Source organism: Lynx rufus, unplaced genomic scaffold, assembly GCF_022079265.1.
Source record: "Lynx rufus isolate CCGP_SWC_20201006 ecotype Redwood Valley unplaced genomic scaffold, mLynRuf1.p SCAF_4, whole genome shotgun sequence".
Classification (NCBI taxonomy): domain Eukaryota; kingdom Metazoa; phylum Chordata; class Mammalia; order Carnivora; family Felidae; genus Lynx; species Lynx rufus.
In genome coordinates, this window is record NW_025814856.1 from 44,594,109 (window position 1) to 44,616,022 (window position 21,914).

The following is a 21,914-nucleotide window of genomic DNA, read 5'->3' on the forward strand; positions in this document are numbered from 1 at the left end:
AGGAGAAGGCTCCCAGCTAGCAGGATACATTGGACCCTGTGTGTGCTCTTCCTGGACCATTCTAGTGGCAAAATGAATAATGTGTCTCCCCATTGATGCAAGTGGTGAGAGGGAGAGAGTGAAATATGAGCATGACTCTGGGAACACACCCATCAAACCAGCATAGCAGAAGTACCTCTTCTTTGTCCTTGGTGAGGTGGCTTTGGTCTGTAATCCAATAAGGCAACATGTTCCCACTGATTGCCCACATAGAGAGCATTTATGCTCTTGATTGGTCAAGGGCTCTACAGGATGCAGCGTAAAAGGTACAGCATGGCACGGCCACTTTGGTTTGCATCAGGATGCTTCTGTGCATGTATAATGTAATAAACTATCTATCCTCCAGATGTGACCCAGATGTAACTCCCATCTAAAGCCACGGGCTCATGTTCTGAGCTTTTACTCAAACCCTTAGGTTCCCTACTAGGTATCCTAGAGTTTACTTCTCAAATTGAGATTATTGCCATTTAAGTGTTTGTGCCCAAGACCAGGTGTTTAATCAAAAGCCTCTTTTGATGTCCTGGGAAGATTGACCCTCTATCATAGTCTGAGATTCTTGACTGTTATGGCAGAACTTCATATCTGCCATTAAGATTAAGGGCCTAAACAACCCTCAGGTGCAACACCTGGAAACTCCAGGGCAATTACAAGTAGAATTGAATCTGGTATTTTTAGTTTTCTACGATGAAATCATAGTATTGCATTTTTGTCCTTTCCCAGCAGAGTTGAGTCAGAGTTTGCAAGACTTGAAAAATATTTCCAGCACAAGAGAAGTGCATTGACCTAAGGGCTTTGCTGGAGAAATGTGGCCTTTTACCCCATCCCACATGGAAACTACAGAGTGATCTAGCACACAGAACAAAACTCTGCAGGGTTGTTTTTCTTCATTGGTATCCTTAATTGGTTTAGGGCTGAAAGTCATCTGTGCTCAATTTATAATGTACAGTACTAGTTTTCAAACCGTAGAGTGCACAATAATGAACAGCAGTACTGGGCTCTGATAATAAAAATCCAGTAAGTTTGGCAGGGGCTCAAAAATCTGCCTTTCATCAACACCACTGGGTAAGGTGATATTGATGCAGGAGGTTTCTAGAACATACTTTGAGGAATAAATTTACGCGTAGTTTGATTTTTTTTTTTTTTTTGCAAACTTGCCTTCTATGAAATATTTATCTGAAGATCACACCTGCTGTCTGATATGGCTCAGCCCTTTAATGCCTTTCCTATCTATATTGGCTACCGTTTAGGCTGGTTTACAGATGCCCTATTTTAAAAAGATCTACAGTTAGCATTAGTGGATTCTTCCAATCTGTACCTACCCACTGGCTTGCTCCTTTATGCATGTTATCTTTTGCTGCTGACCTTTCACATGGAATGGGGATTTTGCTCTACACTTGCTCCACTATACTTGAACCCTGGGCCTCTGCCTTGCTTCCTGAAGTATACCATCACTTGAGATTCAGTCTTATTTTCCTATTCTCAGTCTCAGAAAACCTAGGCCACCTCCATCCATTCCAATTTATTTTCCAAGTTTGGCTTCTGATAGCCTGAGAAACATTCTGCTTGCTTGCCTGGGAAAGAAGTTTGGGGACATGTCAAAATGGGCCAAATTAATAAAAAAATTAAAAAGAAAAAAAAGAGTAAGATCGTTGATGTTTCAATGCTGCAGATAAAATGAGCAGTACCTCACTGTGGAAATGTGTTTTATTATTGTATTTCTTAGAGGATTATTTTATTTTTTAGGTAAAAATCATTTTTGTTTCTGTTACAGATATAGTACCTTTTTTAGCCTGTGACCTGGGAAAATACATTCAGGATTAAATAATCTCTTTAAAGTTCTGTGATATTCTATGCATCTCTTTCAATACTCCAAACATTTTAAGAATCGCCCTGACACTGCATTTTGTTTCTGGAACACTTACAGGAGGCAGCAAGAAGAAATTGGCTGACAAACATTGATTTTGTCTCCCCCTAAAAAATAGATTTTAAAAAGAAAAGAATAAATGAGGAAAGGAGTTTGAGACTCACTTGTTGAGAACAGTGTTTTCTAATAACTTTCAGTACTTGATGAACAAAGGGACAGAAGGGTTAAGGGTAGTCTGACCTTTAACTTAAATACATTCTGGTCACGAAAGTTGTACTCTTTCTGAAAACCTATAGGTTTCCCACTCTTTGTTGAAACATGAAAGGGGGTTTTCCTTAGCTTAGGTCTTCTCTGTTCTCTTTGCAAATATACGGTTTACTCAGATATTGGTGCGTGAGAATTTCTGTGTTAAACTTTCGGGAATGTAAGTAGTGTTGTGGAAGTATCCAATTGACCAATTCGCAGATATTCTCCAAAGAGGGGAGAACCAGAAAATCATGATGTACCAGTGTTGGCATCTTCAGTAAATCCCCTAGGCTGGCCCTGAGATCAATGATCTGAAATCTGAAAGACTGTGTCTGGGCTGTTGGCAACCTGGCTTCCCTCTCTTTCTCTTCACCATGGTTTTCAAGAATTTCAAGAAAAGTAATTGCCTACTGCTCCTCTTAGAGATTCCTGATAATAATGTGAGTCCATTCCCCTAACTTCCTCAAGCTGGGTGACTCACTAGGGTGACTTTCCACCCTTTGGGGAATCCACAAGTGAAAACATCAATCTGAACATCCTGTCACATAAATAAGATGAGATTCATTTCTTATAAACAAAGGGTAGTAGTTACAGCAGGAATATAATGTGTATCAAGTAAGGATAAGTTATCACCATAGGACAGTGGATTATTAGGTCACCTGAGCATACCTTTTCCTTGTCACATCAGTCCCTCTTCTTTGTCACATAGAACCCTTGGAAGCGTTCTCATAATTAGCTGTTGGCATTCAACTATATGGGTGTTTCTAAGGAAGTTTCAGTTTAGTTTCAACTTGAGTCCCATACTTTGACAAATCCACCCATTTCCTTGTGTGGGTCAGTTTTATCGGTTTCTGTTCCTGTCTTCGTGCCTCTTAGCTGCTAGTCCAAACATGTGCTAAAAGTCCTTCTCTATATGCTACAAGCAAAGATGTGTTGGTTTGACTTTGCCAGACAGAGAATGTTTAGGAGTGTGTCTAAAGCCAGTGTTGGCTGATTTCTGCTCATAGGAAATGGAGAGCTAGGAACAAAAGGATCTGTGTTAGTTTTGAATTTCTAGTGTGCAGAAGAATCACCCAGATTGAACTAGGTTAAAGGCAAATTCATGGACCCTGGATTTTTCTGATGAAGTCATTTTGGACTTGAGTCTAAAAACACAAGCTCTGTACTTGCTCTATACTTGCACATACACAATTAAAATGCAGGTGGTCCATGGTCTAACTTGGAGACATCTTGGCTTATTAAAACCTTGCCCTCTTGTCATTTTCTGAGATGCTCCTTTATGCTGAAAATCATGGCTCCCCCTCCAATTGCATAGAAAAACTTAATATGACAAAGGAAAGGGGAAACTTTACCTTATAGGTTTTACAAATGGCAGATGCAGAGTGCTTCGTATGTACCTTCAAACCTTTAAGACACACTTGAAAGTCACTTTGTCACTACTACAAAAAGAGCACACTTACTGATGTCTCCATCCATGTTTCATCTAAGAATGTCATTCTGAGGACTTTGTTTCACCCAGGTACCTTGAGGTTTGAGAGAAATAAAACAACCCTTTAACTCTTTTTTGTCAAAAATGTTGGTAACTCTAGGCTAAATGTTTTGTAGTTAGGATATGTCTTCCACATCTGCATTGCTCAACTTTCTAAAATCTCTCCCTCCATCTTTTTGAAACCTTGTAGCTCATGCTTGAAAAGCTGTGGATTTCCTTAGATGAGAACTAAAATGCTAATGTTGATTTACAGGCAGCAAGCTTGGTTAACCAAGAGAAAATAAAAAACTTTGGATGTAGTGTGTTATTTATAGCGAATGCAAAAGCATCATTATTATCAATTCTTGTTACAAAATACACAGAAAAAATATCATTTTTGTTATTTAAATATGGCATGGATACATTGAGAAATAGTACAGATGTTAATCTACAGCCTCTCAGCTGCATCCTGGATAATCATTATTATGTTTCATTCTTATTTAGAATTACTAGTAATAGACTGTGTATTTCTGTATGAAATTCAAATCAGGGAACACCAATGAATTGAGATGATTGATAATATATATATACACACACATACACACACACACACACACACACACACACACACACAAACACACACATAATTTTGGAACTGGGACAACAATAGAAATATTTCTCTCTTAGAGAAAAATCCACCAAGCATGCTGCTATGTTAGCGATCTTGATGAGTAACATTTGTTACTTAAATAGACATGCCAAAAATTCACATAATTTTTTGTATCTGAATTGAACTAATCCTTGACCAGTGTTTAAATTTGTTTTGAAACTATCTGTGTAATTGTGGAAAATCTGAAATGTAAATATCTGCAGTTTGAAGTTTCTGGCTTCAAACCACAAGTGTTAAAAAAAAAAAAAGTCTGTGTACTTTCATTCTGTGCTTTTGAGTTATTTGGCAGATCCTGTTTTCTTTGTGTAAGTCTCATTAACATGAGATTTTATACATGGAGTAAGGAGAGAGGATGGTGGATGTTTGTGCATGTAAGATATGGGACAATATTCAGGGATTATTTCCCATTCTTAAGTGTAGAAGCACTAACCTAGTCCAGTCCTATTATTTTAGAGATGAGAAAATCAAGGGCTAGAAAGACTAGGTGATGGAGAGATAAATCATGGATTTAGTAGGTGACCCAAGGCATTGAATCTTAGCTCATGGTTTTTCTGAATTCATATCCTGCTTTGCTGTCCCCACTCCTCTATAGTAAAATAGAATTCTGTTTTGTCATCTTGTCTCCTTAAATTTTCTTCTGTCCCACCCTCAACATATGGATTCTTTTAAGTTTGGGTTGTAAGCCATACAAAAAATTACCTTACTTCCCGTCCTTCACCAAGATTCCCAGATCAGCTTTATTCTTTTTCCTCAGTCCTGATTCACCTACATGAATTTAGTGGCATCTTACCACCCATCAACAAAGGCTGCTTCTAAAGTTTTTCTAGGATAGCAGTTGCAATTCACACTGTTAAAAATAATCACACCTTAGTGGGGAGTGGATTCTAAGCTACAGGGTGATATTCAGTTTTACTTTACCTCATAGCCACTGGCCCTTCTATCGGGAAACTCATCAGGCAGTGCCTAAGTCAGCTGATTGAATAGATTAAAAAGTGAAAAGAAAATGACACTTAAATAGAACAAGTCCTTATTGATGATCTATGTACAAACTGCTATATCTGCTACATCAGAGCATACAAAAAATGTGTAAGATATGGTTACACTCTCAAGGAGCTTACAATTCAAAGCAGGAAAAAGAAACCTACAAATACACTTGAAAGAAAAAGATAAGCTTCCACAGGGAAATATAACTGAAGAATCATGTGGTTAAAGGAAGAAGATAAGGGTCTAGAAAAGCTTTGTAGGTTAACAATAAAAAAGCAAACAAACAAACTTGAACTAGATTTTGAAGAATGAAAATCACTTTCATGGGTATACGTGCAGAGATGCATTTTGACTAACATTTATTATATGTGTACTCTAGAAACGTATGTAATCTACATACTGCTACTTAAAGTGGTTTGTGGATTACCAGCATGAACTTTACTGCTGTTTTGTGATAAAGTAAGTTTCATACATCTAGTTACTGTTACTGAGAGAATGCATTTAGAAAAATTCCTACATCATTGTATGTCACTGAACTAATAATAATAATAATAGACTAATTTGGATGTTACTGAATTTGTGTGCTGAGTCACGTATGGTTCTAGATGTATGATACTTACACAGATATCCCCATGTATGAGTCCATTGTAGGTTGGAAAAAACAAACAAACAAACAAACTGGTCATTTACCACAGAAAATTAGTGAGTCGTGACTCTACATTGTTCTTTACCTGCGTAGACAACTTAAGAAAATTTTATACGTATATTAGCAGTACAGAGCTGTGTCTCATTATTAAGGTATTTATGAAATCATCATTGCTTACTTCCAATTGTATTATCCATTAAAGAGCAGGGAAATTTTAACTTTGTGACATTAGACCGGATGACAGAGGCACAAAAGAGATATATTAGGAACAAAATGTGAACAAAGTAAAAGGGTGAGCAAAAGACAGAAGGGGAACAGTAACTAAGAGGAGAGGAAAGGAAATGCCATGCAGTTTTCTGGAAGTTTTTAGTAAAAATAAGTTATCAGAATGAAATAGAGTCTGTGTCTCTGCTTCACAACATTCCGCGAAGGATTAGTCTGCAATGGGAAACTTCATCTAAAGGCTGAAAGTAAATCAGTTGTGTATTACTGTTTTTTTTTGTTATTTTATCTTTCTTGTTTTCATTTTGTACTTGGTTCCTGTTATTGTTCCTCTTTGGAAGATGTTCTTTTCATTTTTGGACATTTTCTCCTCTCATTTCAGATGACTACACACTGCACGGCCCTGTTTTTATTCAGGAACCAAGTCACGTAATGTTCCCTTTGAATTCTGAGGAGAAAAAGGTGAAGCTCAATTGTGAAGTTAAAGGGAATCCAAAGCCACATATCAGGTTTGTTGTTTTAAATCTTATGTTTCCATGCATACCGTTTCTATTATTAAAATTGACCCGTACTTCTAATTACATGAAGATCTTTTAGACAAGCATCATAGGTTGTCCTGACATACTAAAGAGTTGATTGTGTTCTTGAAAAGTTGAGTGCCCAACTTCTGTTTCTGGCTATACCAGGAATTGAATATCCTATTTGACCCCCTCACTAAAAGCCTAAATATTCCTTAACATATTTTTTTTAACATGTCTCAACAAACTGGTAAGAAAGTAAGAAATACTCAGAAGTAAAGAAATAAGTAGGTTTGGAACCCAGAGAAGAAAACTGACCCCCACAAGCAGTTTTCACCTTGATGAATTATGTGAACTGGAGCTTTGGATTTTGCAGTTTCACAGGGGATCACAAGACAAAGCCTAGAGTCGACTGAGAGGAGAGTGGAACATGAGAAAACCTCCCAGAATAGGCCTGGAACCCAAAGGCTATATACTGAAATAAGCTTGCCTCCCCAAAGAACTGTAAAGCAAAAGTAACTGCCTATTTCAAATTTTGGTGCTAAGTGACCTTTAAAGGTTTAGTTATTTATTTTGAGAGGGAGAGAGAGAGACGGAACAGGAGAGCAGGATAGGAACAGAGAGAGAGGGAGACAGAATTCCAGGCAGGCTCCACAAAGGGCTCAAATCCAGGAAAAGTGAGATCATGACCTGAGCTGAAATCAAGGGTTGGCCTCTCAACCAACTAAACCACTCAGGAAACCCTGCTGCTAAGTGTTCTGTTGTTGTTGTTGTTGTTATTGTTGTTTTTAAATTTTTTTATTTTGTTTATTTATTTTGAGAGAGAGAGAGTGAGCAAACAAGTTGGGGAGGGGCAGAGAGAGGAAGACACAGAATCTGAAGCAGACTCCAGGCTCTGAGCTGTCAGTGCAGAGCCCGGTGTGGGGCTCGAACTCATGAGTGTGAGATCATGACCTGAGCTGAAGTCTGATGCTTAACTGACTTAGTCACCCAGGCGCCCCTGCTAAGTGGTTTTAATAGAAGATGAGACACAGCTGAAAGGAGAATTAGTAAATTGCATGATCTATCTGAAGAAATCATCCAAAGGCACCAGAAAGGAGTAAAAAGATGCAAAGGGAGAGAGGCAGAGAGAGAGAGAGAGAGAGAGAAGAAATGAGGGAGGTGGGGGAGAGAAAGTGTAGTGAAAGAGCAAAAGGGATTAATGGGAAATATTTACATAGTTTAATCACAGTTCCATAAAGAAAAGCAAGGGAGAATGAGGCAGAAGCAATATTTTAAGAGAAGGTTAAGAATTTTCCAAAGTTAATTAAAAATTCCAAGCTTTCAGGGCTTGGAGTGAGCCTGGCTGGCTCAGTCGGTGGAGCATGTGACTGTTGATGTTGGGGTTGTGAGTTCTAGCCCCATGTTGGGTGTGGAGATTACTTAAAAATAAAATCTTAAAAAAATATCACAAGCTATAGATTTAGGAAGACAAATGAATTTCAAGGAGTTCAAATGAAAATTATGCCTCATCTAGAATTATTATAGTGAAACAGCCAAACACCCAAATCAAAGATGATCATAAAAATAGTTAAGTTGATAATATAGATAACCTTCAAGTCAATGGCAGACCAGACTTCTCAATAGCAACAAAAAACCAAGATGGAAGACAATATGCTGAAAGAAATTAACTGTCAAATTTTTGTGTAGCAGAAATACTTTCTTAAAAAGACAACAAACCAAATATGTGTTCAGGCATTCAGAAACTAAAGTTTGACTCTAGCAGACACACTCGCTAAAGAAAATTCTAAAAGATAGAATTAAAGCAAAATGAAAATGATACCAGAGTACCAGAGATATAAGAACTAAAGATAGGTAAAGCAAGTGGTGAAGATTTGTCTTTCTACATCAAATCAATTGCAGTTACACTAAACAATAAAAAATAATTTTAAAAAGCACTGTCTTGTGGAGTTAAAAAAAAGAAAAATTAAAATCCATAGCAACAATAGAAATAAGTTTTAAAAAGATAAACTGCACAATGGATGTATCTACATGGCTAAAAAAAAATAAAATTTGACCCCAACCTAACTGCATACACAAATTTCAGGTGAATGGAAGACCTGCATGGGACATGGACTTTTAAAAGAAGATAGGCATTCATATCTGTGACTTTGGAGGCAAGGAAGTATTTCTCAAATATGACAGGAAAAGCACAAATCTTAAAAGAAAATATTTAACCTCATTAACATTAAGAACTTCTGTTCAACAGAAATACTGAGATGAGTAAAATTTCAAGCTTCCAACTGGGAGAAGATATTTTTAATACATGTCATTGGCAAAGAAGTAATATCTAAAAATATATTTTAAATCCACACAACTCAAAAAGTAAAAAAAAAAAAAAAATTAAAAAATTAAAAAAACCAAGTAGCCTAGTAGAAACATTACCAAAAGACTTGATTATGTACTTCTAAGAAAAGGAATATCAAATATCCATTAAATATGTAGAAAGATTATCTGTGCCATTAGTGAGCAGAAATAGACAAATTAAAACTAAAATGACACACTCTTCCAAGTCTACCAGATTAACAGAAATTTAGAAGATTAAATTCAACATCGTACAGATAGATTAAACCTAGTATGTTCATACAAGGCATCCCCAAGCAGTAGTGAAAATGATAAATTATGGCTGCAGAGTGATGGATCACAGGAATGTAATTTTGAACAAACAAAGCAAGTCACAGAAGAATAGAGTATAATTCCATATTCATAAAGTTCAAAAGCAGGTCAGCTAGAGCACTTGTTTAAGGATACCAACATACTTAATAAAATCATAAAGAAAATCAAGGGAATGATAAAGCCAAAATTAGAAGTTATAATTAACCATTCAGAGGGAAATGACTAGAATCTAAATGGAAACAGGAGACTTTAAAAGTAATAATACTACTTTTCTTACACACAGATCTTTATTGCCTCATGGTGTTTTATAATTGGGGCAGATGAAATTTTCTTCTGTCCAAGGTTCTTCTAGCTGCACTAAAACTTAAATTTACACGAGGCAGATTAACATAAGATAATCAAATATAGTCACATGTGTATGAGGAATCCACACACATATGAAATTCCAGACAGGCAAATGTGGTATATATGTCATTCTGAAGCAGAAGCAGGTAGGAGTCTGAGACTTCAAAGAGAAAGAATGAAATACACAGAAATTAAAAAAAAAAAAAAAAGGTAAATGTTGGGTGAATAAGTGTTTGCCGGGCCATATAGAAACAGTAACTCTATATATCTTATAAATAGGATTTTACCTCTATTCACGTTTAATGACAATAACTTTAATAACCAAAATATAATAGTGTGTAAAAACAAAAGTAATATATAACATAGTTAGGACAGGAAGAGATTAGAGTCATTAAGGATCCAGAGAAGTGGTATTTGAACTGTGATGCTGAGCTTGCAAAGTGGCACAGGGCAAAGGACATCTTATACAAGGTAAAGGATGGCAGTATTAGCATAGTGGAAATTATTTTAGAATTTAATTTGTGTGCCCATTCATTCATTCATCAAATATATCATCATGCAACAAACCACCCAGTGGTTTTCAGACTATGAATTTTAGGTACATGAAACTGGTTCAGCAATTAACTGGTGAGTAATTGCAGAACTTCTACTCAGGAGTCCACCATAGCAGCTGTCCTTTGAATTAGGGTATGGACTAGGAGTCTGAAAAATATGTGGTCCAGGAAAGGTATTTCAACCACTCTATTAAGCAACGGCGATTTACCAAATGCCATCCTAGGTTTAAGATATTCAAAGATTAATAGACTGCATGTTCAAGTAGTATGCTTTTTGGAGGACTGCCTCATAGTAGGACTGCTATGCTGCAAATACTGTGCTGTCAGTGCTATAAAGGATGTCCAAGTTCCAGGGCATCCTGGAGGGAAGAAAGTCTACTTCAGGATGGAAGGTGGAAGGTTTTAGTGAAAGTTTCACAGAAAAGGAGACATTTAACTGTATCTAGAGGGTAAATATTATTTTGCTGTGTGGATATTTTGCCATAGGAAGTGCATTACTGAAATTAAAACCAAAAAAAGACCTCTCTTATGGACATGTAATTTATCATTCAAAACCAGGATAATTTTGAGAGTGAACACCACTGTTAATAATTATTCTAGGACAGCAGGTATAAAACCAGCACTATCCTTGGGCAAACCAGAATATGTACTTATTCTCCCTATAATATGTTGAATTCAAGGTTTAATCAGATATTTTAAGATGTGTTATATAGTAAACAATAAATGCAAGAAGGAAAGGTTTCTACATACATAAATGATGAGTTAAATGGACCCATGCTTTAGTACATAGCCAAGTGTAAGTTCAGATGTTAGCCTTAAATGAAAACAAATTTTGTAGCAGAATTTGGCAAGTTGTTGCTTTGTTTTTCCTCCAAACTGTGACCTTTAATTAACATTGTTTTTGTAACATTGTGTTTCAAGATATAGGGGCCTGCTTTGTTATTTAAAACAAGCGGTGGAACAGAAACCTATTATGTTTTTAAAGATTGCCAGAAAAAGCAGAGAAGGAAACTTTTAATCAAATGCACCAGCAATTGGTTGCAGTGGACTGGGTTTTCCTTTATACCTTTGGCAGTTTCTCTGTAACATAATAGCCAGTTGCTACCTGGGAGCTAAAAACTCCCTCTTGTTGAAGGAAAGAGCAAGAGAAAAAATGGAGTGATCGGGTATTTTCAAACATCAGTCTGGCTAAACTTTTTCAGTGTTCTGGCTGACTTTGAGGGGGAAGAACAAATAGGAGAAATTCAAGGTGAATTCTCCGTGGGGATCTTCAGCATTAGGTTTTTCCTCAAACACCACAACTGACCTCTCTTCTTTGTATTATTCCCTCAACTGAGCCTTCTCTTTTCATTGTTTCCTGCCCCTCGATTTTGAAAGGATTGACCCAGACCCAGAAAAATTTAAGAAGTTTTGACTTGTGCCAACTTTCCTTGTATTAAAGTTTCTTAAGGACTTCTGACATTACTTACTGCACTCAGCTTCCCTTTCCAGACAGAAGGGACGTTCAAGTACTTGGTTGGAGTACTTTTGCTGTGAGGTTTGTATTTGATTTAGTTTGTAGACAAAAAAATCCAAGTCAGAAAGGTCTTGCCCCTTCTTCCATGCCAAGTTGAAACCATGAACAAAGCAAGAGGGGTTTACTACAACAAATTCCATAGATAGCTTCCCAGAAAAGTTGGGAAAATTGTACCTTCCAGAATGTCAGTGGGCACAACCGGACTCTGGAGAGAGTTAAGTTGTGGTTCCGAAATGATTCAGAAATCAGTTTACGTGACTTACTAATTTATCCTGACCCTAGAGAAAATCTCCCTTTGCTCCATATGGGCATTTTCTTTATCACCAGTACATAAAGATTCTTCAAACATTGAAAATAAACTGTGATTTTTCAAGAGTGTTCTAGTATGGAATAGGATAAGGAATTCAAAGCAATCCACATTCAGTGGGAATGAACATTGACTGCATTGCAATAAAACTGGGTAGAGTGCTTTGTAATCTAGTCTCAACTGCATTTCCCAGCAAGCACTTTATTTTCTAAATAATCCCTTTTCCTTTGCTATTTGTATGTAAAAGCAGGCAATAAAGTAGATTAAAGGACTTTCTGCAGAGCATTTAGGTTGAGATGACTAGTGTAGACAAACCTACAGAGGTGTTCTCATTATTCCTACAACCACTTTTCTAAAAAGGCTCACATGGTCCATTTCTAAATTCCACATTCTGCTTGCAGCTCACATTATATTGCAATTTCCTCTTTGAGTTCTTAGATTTGTCATATTAAATTGCTCAACTATCATTTGAAGTGAGAGTTATAGCCAAGACGTGATCAGCTGACTCAAAAAAAAAAAAAAAAACTGTCTGGGGCAGGCAGTCATTTCTAGAGATTCATGTGCAGATAGACCTGCTAAAATATAACGCAGCTGTTCTCTTTTTATTGCTTATTACTTTCATGTCTGTGTCAGAACACAGAAAGAATTACTGTCAAGCTTAAAAACAATGTCTTTGTCTAATACCCATCTTCTTATAAACAAACACATAAAGAGCTATGTCCAATTTTGTGATTCTGACCTACCTTTCCTGCCCCTCATGTTTCTAAATTTTACAATTCAAAGACATGGATGTGAACAAACGTACACCACCATGCTGTGATGGGCTACAATGCTCATAAATTGTGTATGCTGAAAGCTAAAATATATCATAAAGAAGTACAATATTTAGTCAAGTTCCACAGGCATTTATTGAGGAGAGTGTCAAGGTCTAGGTTGCTAAGGGGACAATACAAAAGTGATGTAGGCAAATTATCTCTGGTGAAGGCAAATTCCTAACTGATGAAGCAGAGAGAATCCTATAGGAGACTGTGGAAAACTTTAATTAATTTTGACTATGAATATTGAAAAAGACTTCAATGGAAAAGGTGATTTAAAATTGACCCTGGGGTATCTGGGTGGCTCAGTCAGTTAAGCATCTTATTCTTGCTTACCCTTGATCTCAGGGTTCATGGGTTCGAGCCCCACATTGCGGGCTCTATGCTGACAGTGCGGAGCCTGCTTAGGACTCTCTCTCCCTTTTTGCCCCTCCTGCTCTCTCTCTCTCTCTCTCCCTCCCTCCAAAATAAATAAGTGAACTTAAAAAAAAATAAAAATAGAACAAAATAGAATTGACCTTGAAGTGTGAAAGAGCTCTTGACACAGAGAAAAGGATCATCTTTAAACTTCTGCTTTTTTTGACACCAAATATCCAAAATCGTGAAACAAACTGGATTGTATGGTTTCATATAAATCCTTTTACATTCATTGTACACACCAGCCATAGTACTCCAGAATATTGTGAGAAGATACACAGTGAGTATGTAGGTATACATACACATTTTAAATGGCTTTTTGTTTGTTTTTTACTGATTGAAGGAAATAAAAATGAAAGTCTCTCATTCTTTAATCTTGTTATGGTTTTTTATCAATTTCCTTTGTGCTGCAGTGTTTTCTCATTTTTTGGTCTCCCCATGGGAATGCTTCTGTGGGACTCTTGATATTTTAGAAGCTTCAACCATGGCATATTTTCATTACCTGGTATTTTTGTAGAATTTGGGAGGGAGGGGGAAAAGAAAAATAAGATACATAGTCAGTGAATTGTATTAGCTCAAAAGTTCCAAAGTATTCAAAGGAAGGCAATTTGGTTAAAATAAGCTCTCTTTGGAATGTTACTGGCTGTGGACAAAAAAAAAAAAAAAAAAAAAAAAAAAAAAGGAAAGGAAGTAGATCTTGTTAGTAAAGCTTGGCTGTTTAAATGTGCACGTCCCAGGAAAATTTATTTATAGGGCCAAACAATATCATCAGATACAATAGATGATTGAAGTAAATAAACGGAAGAACAACACAGCTCTCTTTGCCTCTGTTACCTAATGACCTGATCTGCAGTTTACTGGGATTGTTGATTGATATTTGAGTGCCATTGACTAAGAAGATCTTCAAAGTGATCCATGATCAAGACTAGTTTGGCCCCTAAGACAGCTCTAGATCAATAGAGTTCCTCTGCTTTGCAGTCAGCCATTTCAGTCACATTAAGGACCAAATCAAAGCATCTCTGCAGCAATTTCATCAAATACTCAGCAATCTACCTGTAAGTGGTATATTCTGTCATTTGTAGAGACCCATTTAAAGAATAACTACAAACTAGAAAAAGGACTTTTTCCGAGGAGCCCTACTTGAAGAAAGTTGTACAAGATGCTATGGGGATTTTAAAATAAAGTGTGTGTAGAATCAAGTAGCCACAAAAGCAAGTGTTAAAATTTTAATATCATTGCTTACTATAAAAGGCATGCTCTTTCCATAGCACTTAAGTTGTCACCATTGCTGGGTAGAGCATTTCTAACTTTTTTTTTCTACCATGGTTAAAAAAAGTCACAGATGGTATTTCATGCTATTTATATAGTTTTTATATGTTTTAAATGATTCAGAAATATTGATTAATATTACAAGGCTTTATCTACTGGCATTTTTATGCTATAGGTGGAAATTAAATGGAACAGATGTTGACATTGGTGTGGATTTCCGCTACAGTGTTGTTGAAGGCAGCTTGTTGATCAATAACCCCAATAAAACTCAAGATGCTGGAACGTACCAGTGCATAGCAACAAACTCATTTGGAACAATTGTTAGCAGAGAAGCAAAGCTTCAGTTTGCTTGTAAGTAGCAATTACATTGTGTGCAAATGTTACTCTGAATTTTTATACCATTAAGCCTTTAAAACAGTTTCTTTTAAAAACCAAATAGATTTTAATTTGTTGTATGATCTTTACCTTTTCTTCATATTTGGGAAATACCTTGTTTATAGGATAAATTGTAAATCTAAGTGGAAAGATGTATTCTGCTTTTATAAGGATTAAGACTGATTATATGATAGTTTGTTAGAGGGTTCTCTGTACATATATAAATTCACACACACACAAATTTATATACGTATAAATTTACATACACAACAAAATAACACACATAAATACATACACATTATAGAATGTGTATAAGCAAGCAATTGAACTGCCAGTAATAGTCATTTTGAGAAATGTTTAACCATAAAGTTTAGAGCTGCAACAAATTTTGCTAGTCTATTAATCCTATAATTCTCCTTTTTTTTCTTATTTTATAGATTAGGAAAATTTTTAAAACAACTGTAACAACAACAGTAAGCAGAGGCAAAGTGTTAACTTTTATACTATACCTTTTATATTTCCAGCTTAGAACATTTAAAAAACAAATTGCCATCTCGTAAGACCGTCATCTAATAAAAGTTCATGAGCATGTGAAAGAAAGTGGAATTTAGAAATAGTAAGTTGAAAATAAAATCCACAGGGAAGAGCAGTGAGTACACATCTGAGTATAGATGCCTTTGAGGATTGATGTGCAGTTACATTTTTAAGGGTTTATGTATTTGCATATGATTATATATTTCCAGTATAAAATCCCAACTCATACAGCAGTGCATTAATGTCAAAGGTTTCATAATTACAAAGTCTGTTGGCAGTAACACTGTAGAATATTCTCATTAACAAAATCCTCTCTGGGAACTCAACATCAAATATATCTAATATTCAGTGCTTAATCTATTATTGCCGTCATGTGGCATTTTTGCTAGTTGAGAAATGAATTTTCTGAGTATTAGGTATATATAGGATTCCAAGATTTTTTGTTGGTGAATATCTCCTGATATCTTCCAAATATCCTTAGGTGTACAGAATAATAGAAGGATTATATGTCTGATTGAATGCTACAGAACCAAAATGTTTATTTCTCCTGGTCTAATGCAAGTCTATACTTATTTTTTAGGAATAGCAAGTGAATTCTGTTGGATTTATTTAAAAAAAATAAACACAGACTCATTGATTCTAAGAGTAGGGAGATCTCTACACACAATTAAACTTGTACTTCTTTGATTTTTGGATTCCATAATATAAGAAAATTTTTAAGATAGCAATAGTAACAACAAAAATTAGAGGTTGACATAGAACTGCCAACTCTTGATTTTCTAATTTATGGCATTTAAAAAACAAATCACCAACTCTTAAGGCTATCCTTTTGTAAAAGTACAGGCATTTCTATTACCAGAACTATCTAAAAAACATAATATCATATTTGAGAGTGGTCATTTAATTAGACTCATTTAGCCTAGGAGAAAGCTCTATCACTCATTTTGTGGGTGGCTGAGTTGGCCTGAGGACCAGGGTTTGGAGTCCACCTTACTTATCCCACTTAATATATAATGTAGGTATCCTGCCACCATCAAAATCTGTGACTGAGCCTTAAAAATTCTAAAACTAGAGAGCTCACCTATTCATCACAAAGCATCCTGATCCATGGTAGACTGCTCTAGTTATTCAGAAGTATAAAAACAAACGCAGCATCTCTTTCATAAAATTTTAACTAAATGTCTAAATTTCCATCACTCTCACTCCCCATGCTTACTGTGTGATCCTGGTTAGGCTTCAAATATGTGAAAATACAATCATGTCCCTTCTTTCCTAATTGTTGTCTTCTCCAGGCACTTAATCTACAACCATCTTCTTCATATCACATCCATTTTTGTTAATTTATCTATCAATTTATGACCATATAGAAATGTATCTAATTCTACACATGTGCCTTGACCTTTGCAGAGGACAGTGGGAGCAGTAGTATCCCACAATGTGAACTTCTTTTTCAATGAATTCAGCTGACATTGATATTCATCTTTTCTTAAAGCCCCAGTCTCACATCTTAACCTTACATGAACATACAGTCATGTAAAATCTGAGAATTGATTTTTTTATGAATGCCTATTAATCTCCAGCTACCCAACCATGTTATTTTATTAACCTAAACTCAGAATATTATATTTACCCCTATTAAATTCACCTTCTGAGTGGTGACCCTTTGTTCCCTTACAGTTGAAATTGTTTTAAATCTTTTTTTTAATCTGACATATTGATTGTCCTCCTACTTTAATGTCAGCAGAAAATTTGATAAGCATGTGTACGTTCAAATAATTGATATAACATGTTGACCAGGACAGGGCAGCATGCCAATACAGAATTTCCACTAAGATGAGATTGAACTTTTAAATCAATATTCTTTGCATACTCTTGTTCAATTAGCTACACATTTTCCCAAACATACTATAATTGAACCCCAGTTTTTCCTATGTGTTCTTAAAGCGGTGAGAATCTTTGCCACATGCCTTGGTGAAATCAAGATGTATTATTTCTTCAGCACCCCCTCCTACCTGGTCTCTGTGCATCTTCTCTAGATCTTCTTTAACCGTTTATCATAAAACAGGCAAAGTAATCTTTTAAACATGCAAATGAGATCATTCCACTTTGCTGTTTTATGCCTTCTACTGCACTTAGAATAAATCTCAAATTCATTACCATGGTCTCATTTTAATTTATTGAAAATGAGAAACTATCTTTTGCACCCGAGCCTTGATACTTTTTTTTTCCCCACTTTTTATTTATTTGAGAGAGAAACAGAGAGAGAGAGGGAGAGAGGGGCAGACAGGGAGAGACATCCCAAGCAGTCTCCAGGCTTACAGCAGAGCCTGACACAGGGCTCAATCCCACAGCCTCCGGATCATGACCTGAGCCAAAACCAAGAGTCCGTCCACTTAACCGACTGAGCAACCCAGGCACTCCAAAGCCTTGATACTTTCATTGCCCCTGTCTGATATGCTTTTCTTATGATCCTTCACATGCTCACGTCTCATGATCCTTAATTCTCAATTTAGGTATGACCTCCTAAGAGAAAGTTTTCACATCATCCTGTCTAATCTAAGAAGTAATGCACATCATTTCTATTCTTCTCTGCCGCTTTCCTCCTTCCAGCCCGCCACTTCTACATAACAGCAGCCTCTGTTTCATTAGTAAGGACTTAATACAAAATAGAATGATTTTGTATATTTTTTCTCATTTAATTGTTACGATAGAATGTACATTCTAAGAGAACTGAGTCTGTCTTTCCATCCTTCTATTTGCAAAGTGTAGGACACTTTATATGTATGAATAAAGGAATTCTTTTATTAATTGCTTCTTTAGTGACACAACAAAGAAAATATATGCATAAAATTGTTTGGGGGGTGATGCATTTTTGTAAATCAAAACTCTTTATACTCTAATAATTTTCTGGAATCCAGCTTCTTGATCTTCCTGGTTTTTAGACTTTTTTTTCTATCTTTTTTTTAAGATGTTGCCTTTATTCAAAAACCATTTTTTAATTGTTTAGAGTAAAATACTTTTCTTGAATGATGTAAGGTGAAGCATGACAATTACATCTTCTGAATGTTACTGAGTAACTTCTTTCTCCCCAAGAATTTTCATAATCAGTGAGGGAAATAAAAGTCTTTTGATCATGCTTACTGTACTGTAGTATGCAAGTGAAAATATTTCTTCATTTTTAATCCTATAATTTTATGGCTGAGATAGACCTTAAAAGATTCTTGGCCTATATCATTTTAAAAATTAAATTGAAGATTGGTGGGGTGCCTTGGTGGCTCAGTTGGTTAAGCGTCCAACTCTTGATTTTGGCTTAAGTCATGATCTCATGGTCCATGAGATCAAGCCCTGCATTGGACTCTATGCTGTCAGCATGGAGCCTTCTTGGGATTCTCTCCCCCTCTCTCTCTTCCCCTCCCCCAGTCATGCTGTCTTGCACACTCTCTCTCTGAATAAATAAATAAATAAACACTTAAAAAATGAAATTTAAGATTGGAGTAAATTAATTACTCATTGTTATTTACACAGTTAATCAGTGGCTACCAAGGAAAACCAGCCTCTGTTTCTAGTTCAGTTTACCCTTGCTTGCCTCTGCTTAAGACTCCTTTTAATTGGGGTGTCTGGGTGGCTCAGCCGGTTGAGCATTTGACTTCTGATCACGTCATGATCATGCTATCCATGGGTTTGAGAGCCTGGAGCCTGCTTTGGATTCTGTGTCACCCTCTCTCTCTGCCCTTCCCCAGCTCATGCTCTGTCTCTCTCTTTCTCAAAAATTAGTAAACATTAAAAAAAAATTTTTTTTAAGACTCACTTTGATGTATAAGAAAACATCCCTTCATCTTTATCGAACATGTCATACCTTCAAATGTCATTTTCATACTTTATATAAATTTATCTATAGGACAATCTTACAAGGTAGACATTGTGTATACATTATTTTTAAATATTTTCACACTGCTTTGTAGACATAATTTTGTAATCTCTTGTATTTAGCAGTTTTTAAAAAATGAATTAATTTACATAACCAAAAAATCTCATTAATGGAGATGATGCCTCCGAGAACTTACCCCTCCACACCATTTTTTTTCATTCAGTATCTTCAGGATAAAACTCCTTCCTTATTAAAAAGGCACTTTTTAAAAAGGCATAGAATAATTTAAGTCACTGTTGATGAGATGTGGACATTTTCATGAGCATACATATTGTATTACAATATGGAGCACGTTCTGTTTCTCAGGCCCCCTGCACTATTAAGCCATTAGCAATCATTTCTCTTCCTGTCACAAGACTACCAATACCCCTTCTACTGTTTACTCCTTCTGTTATATAGGGCTACCAAACCTTATTGATTAATTTACCAGGGTCTACCCAGTGCCTGGCCCTTAGTGAACTTGCAATAGTAATAAGTGGATAGATAATAAGGGTGGATGTTAAGATCATCAGGCTATATTTGGGTCATGAGTTGAACCACTGAGTTCAAAGACTTTCTGATGACCCTTTGGAAGTGCTTTGTAAGTGGGTGCAACATTCCAACCTTGAGGTTATGTAGAAGACAGTTGACATCTTATTCCAGATAAGAATACATGTTGGGGCAGGAGGTCTTTGTTTAAGGGGAAAAAAAATACGTTCATGTAGATAATGCATCAAACATGCCATCCAACTCCTGAAAACTTGGCCTCAGACTATGGATGGTCTCAATAAAATGTTTTAGGACTAGCCTTGCTTTAACTTCCCTTCCACCCAAGGAGAAAAGCAAGTTGAATCATTTTTAATTCTCACATAGGCAATTGAATCAGAAGATAATGCCAGTGGTGAAGGGAACTTTGTTGCATTATTTCCTCGCTTAATGGTAGGAATATTTCCAGACATTTTGTCTGTGTGGAATGAAGTGCTATGGCTCCATCAGCCTAGGTGCTCACTTCCCCAGCCAAGTATCCCAATCTAAATTTGCTTGAGAATCATTGTGCATGGTTATTCAGCAGGGCAGTATTTTTCTCAGACGTACTGACATTTAAAAAAAATTTTTTTTAACGTTTATTTATTTTTGAGACAGAGAGAGACAGAGCATGAACGGGGGAGGGTCAGAGAGAGAGAGAGAGACAGAATCCGAAGCAGGCTCCAGGCTCTGAGCTGTCAGCACAGAGCCCAATGCGGGGCTTGCACTCACAGACTGCGAGATCATGACCTGAGTGGAAGTCAGATGCTTAACCAACTGAGCCATCCAGGTGCCCCCAGCCATTTTTTAAAGTAAAATGCAATACACACTTACACACTTAGAAAATAGTCAAATAAGTATTAGTGTTTATTTTTGAGAGAGAGCGAATGCAAGCAGGGGAGGGGCACAGAGAGAGTGAGACACAGAATTTGAAGCAGGCTCCAAGCTCTCACTGTCCACAGAGTCCTACCCGGGGCTTGAACCCAGGCATGTGAGATCATGACCTGAGCCAAAGTTGGGTGCCTAACCGACTGAGCCACCCAGGTGCCCCTATCTATTTTTTTATTGTTTATTTATTTATTTTGAGAGAGAGAAAGACAAAGTGAGGGCTGGGGGAGGAGCAGAGAGCGAGGAGAGAAAGAACCCCAAGTAGGCTCCCCACTGACAGCATATAGTCCAACCCTGTCTCTATCTCAGGAACATTGAGATTATGATCTGAGCCAAAATCAAGAGTCAAATGCTTAACAAGACTGAGCCACCCAATTTGGGTGCCCCCAAATAAGTATTTTTTTTTAGTTGGCTGTGTGGATTTGAGAAGCTGAGATAACTATATTGCTTAAGTTTAGATGGAATGGAACGTTGTGTATTGTTCTAGTTCACTTTAGTTGTCCTATAAGGTTTCTAAAACTCAGACTTCTCGTCAGCATTGTGCAGATAACCATACTTACCTTTTAGGGTTGTTATGAAGATTAGATTATACAGCACATGCAAAATCCCAGAATATTTCCTACCATGAGAAAACTAAGTATAATTCATTCTCTAATTTTCTCTTCTCTATCCTCTTTTTCTCCCTTTTCTGTCTCTTTAAAATAAGAACAATAACCAACATGTATTTATTTATTTTTCATTTTTTATCAAGTTTTAGAGAATATGATTAGACACTTTGTTTACATTTTAAAGTTGTGTGGGTTTTTTTTTATATTCCCAAAGTAATATATAATGGAAAATATATATATGTATTTTTTTTTTAATTTTTAATTCCTATTTTACCCATCCTCCCACCTACCTCTCTTCTGGTAACTATCAGTTTATAACTAATATTTATTAAGAGCTTAGGTGTAATGGATAAGAGCACAAGCCCCAGAGTTAAATTCCCTGGTTTGAAATTTAGCCCCTGCTATAACCCTGTGACCTTGGACAAGGTACTTCTCTCTGCTTCTGTTTCTTTCTCCATAAAATGAGGTTAATAACTTTACCTCCTTTGTTGTAAGGATCAAATAAATTAATACTGTTAAAATTCCTACGTCATTGTCTGGCA

The 21,914-nt window shown here is 36.2% G+C and overlaps 1 protein-coding gene across 1 annotated transcript in view; it reads left to right on the forward strand.

Moving 5' to 3' along the window:
* The first annotated feature begins 227 nt into the window (after window positions 1-227).
* CNTN4 (contactin 4) overlaps window positions 228-21,914 on the forward strand; it is a 309,731-nt gene continuing 288,044 nt past the window's right edge. The window contains exons 1-3 of the mRNA XM_047095199.1: window positions 228-298; window positions 6,481-6,648; window positions 14,711-14,886. Of these exons, the coding sequence (XP_046951155.1) occupies window positions 228-298; window positions 6,481-6,648; window positions 14,711-14,886 (415 nt within the window). The remainder of the gene's footprint in view (window positions 299-6,480; window positions 6,649-14,710; window positions 14,887-21,914) is intronic.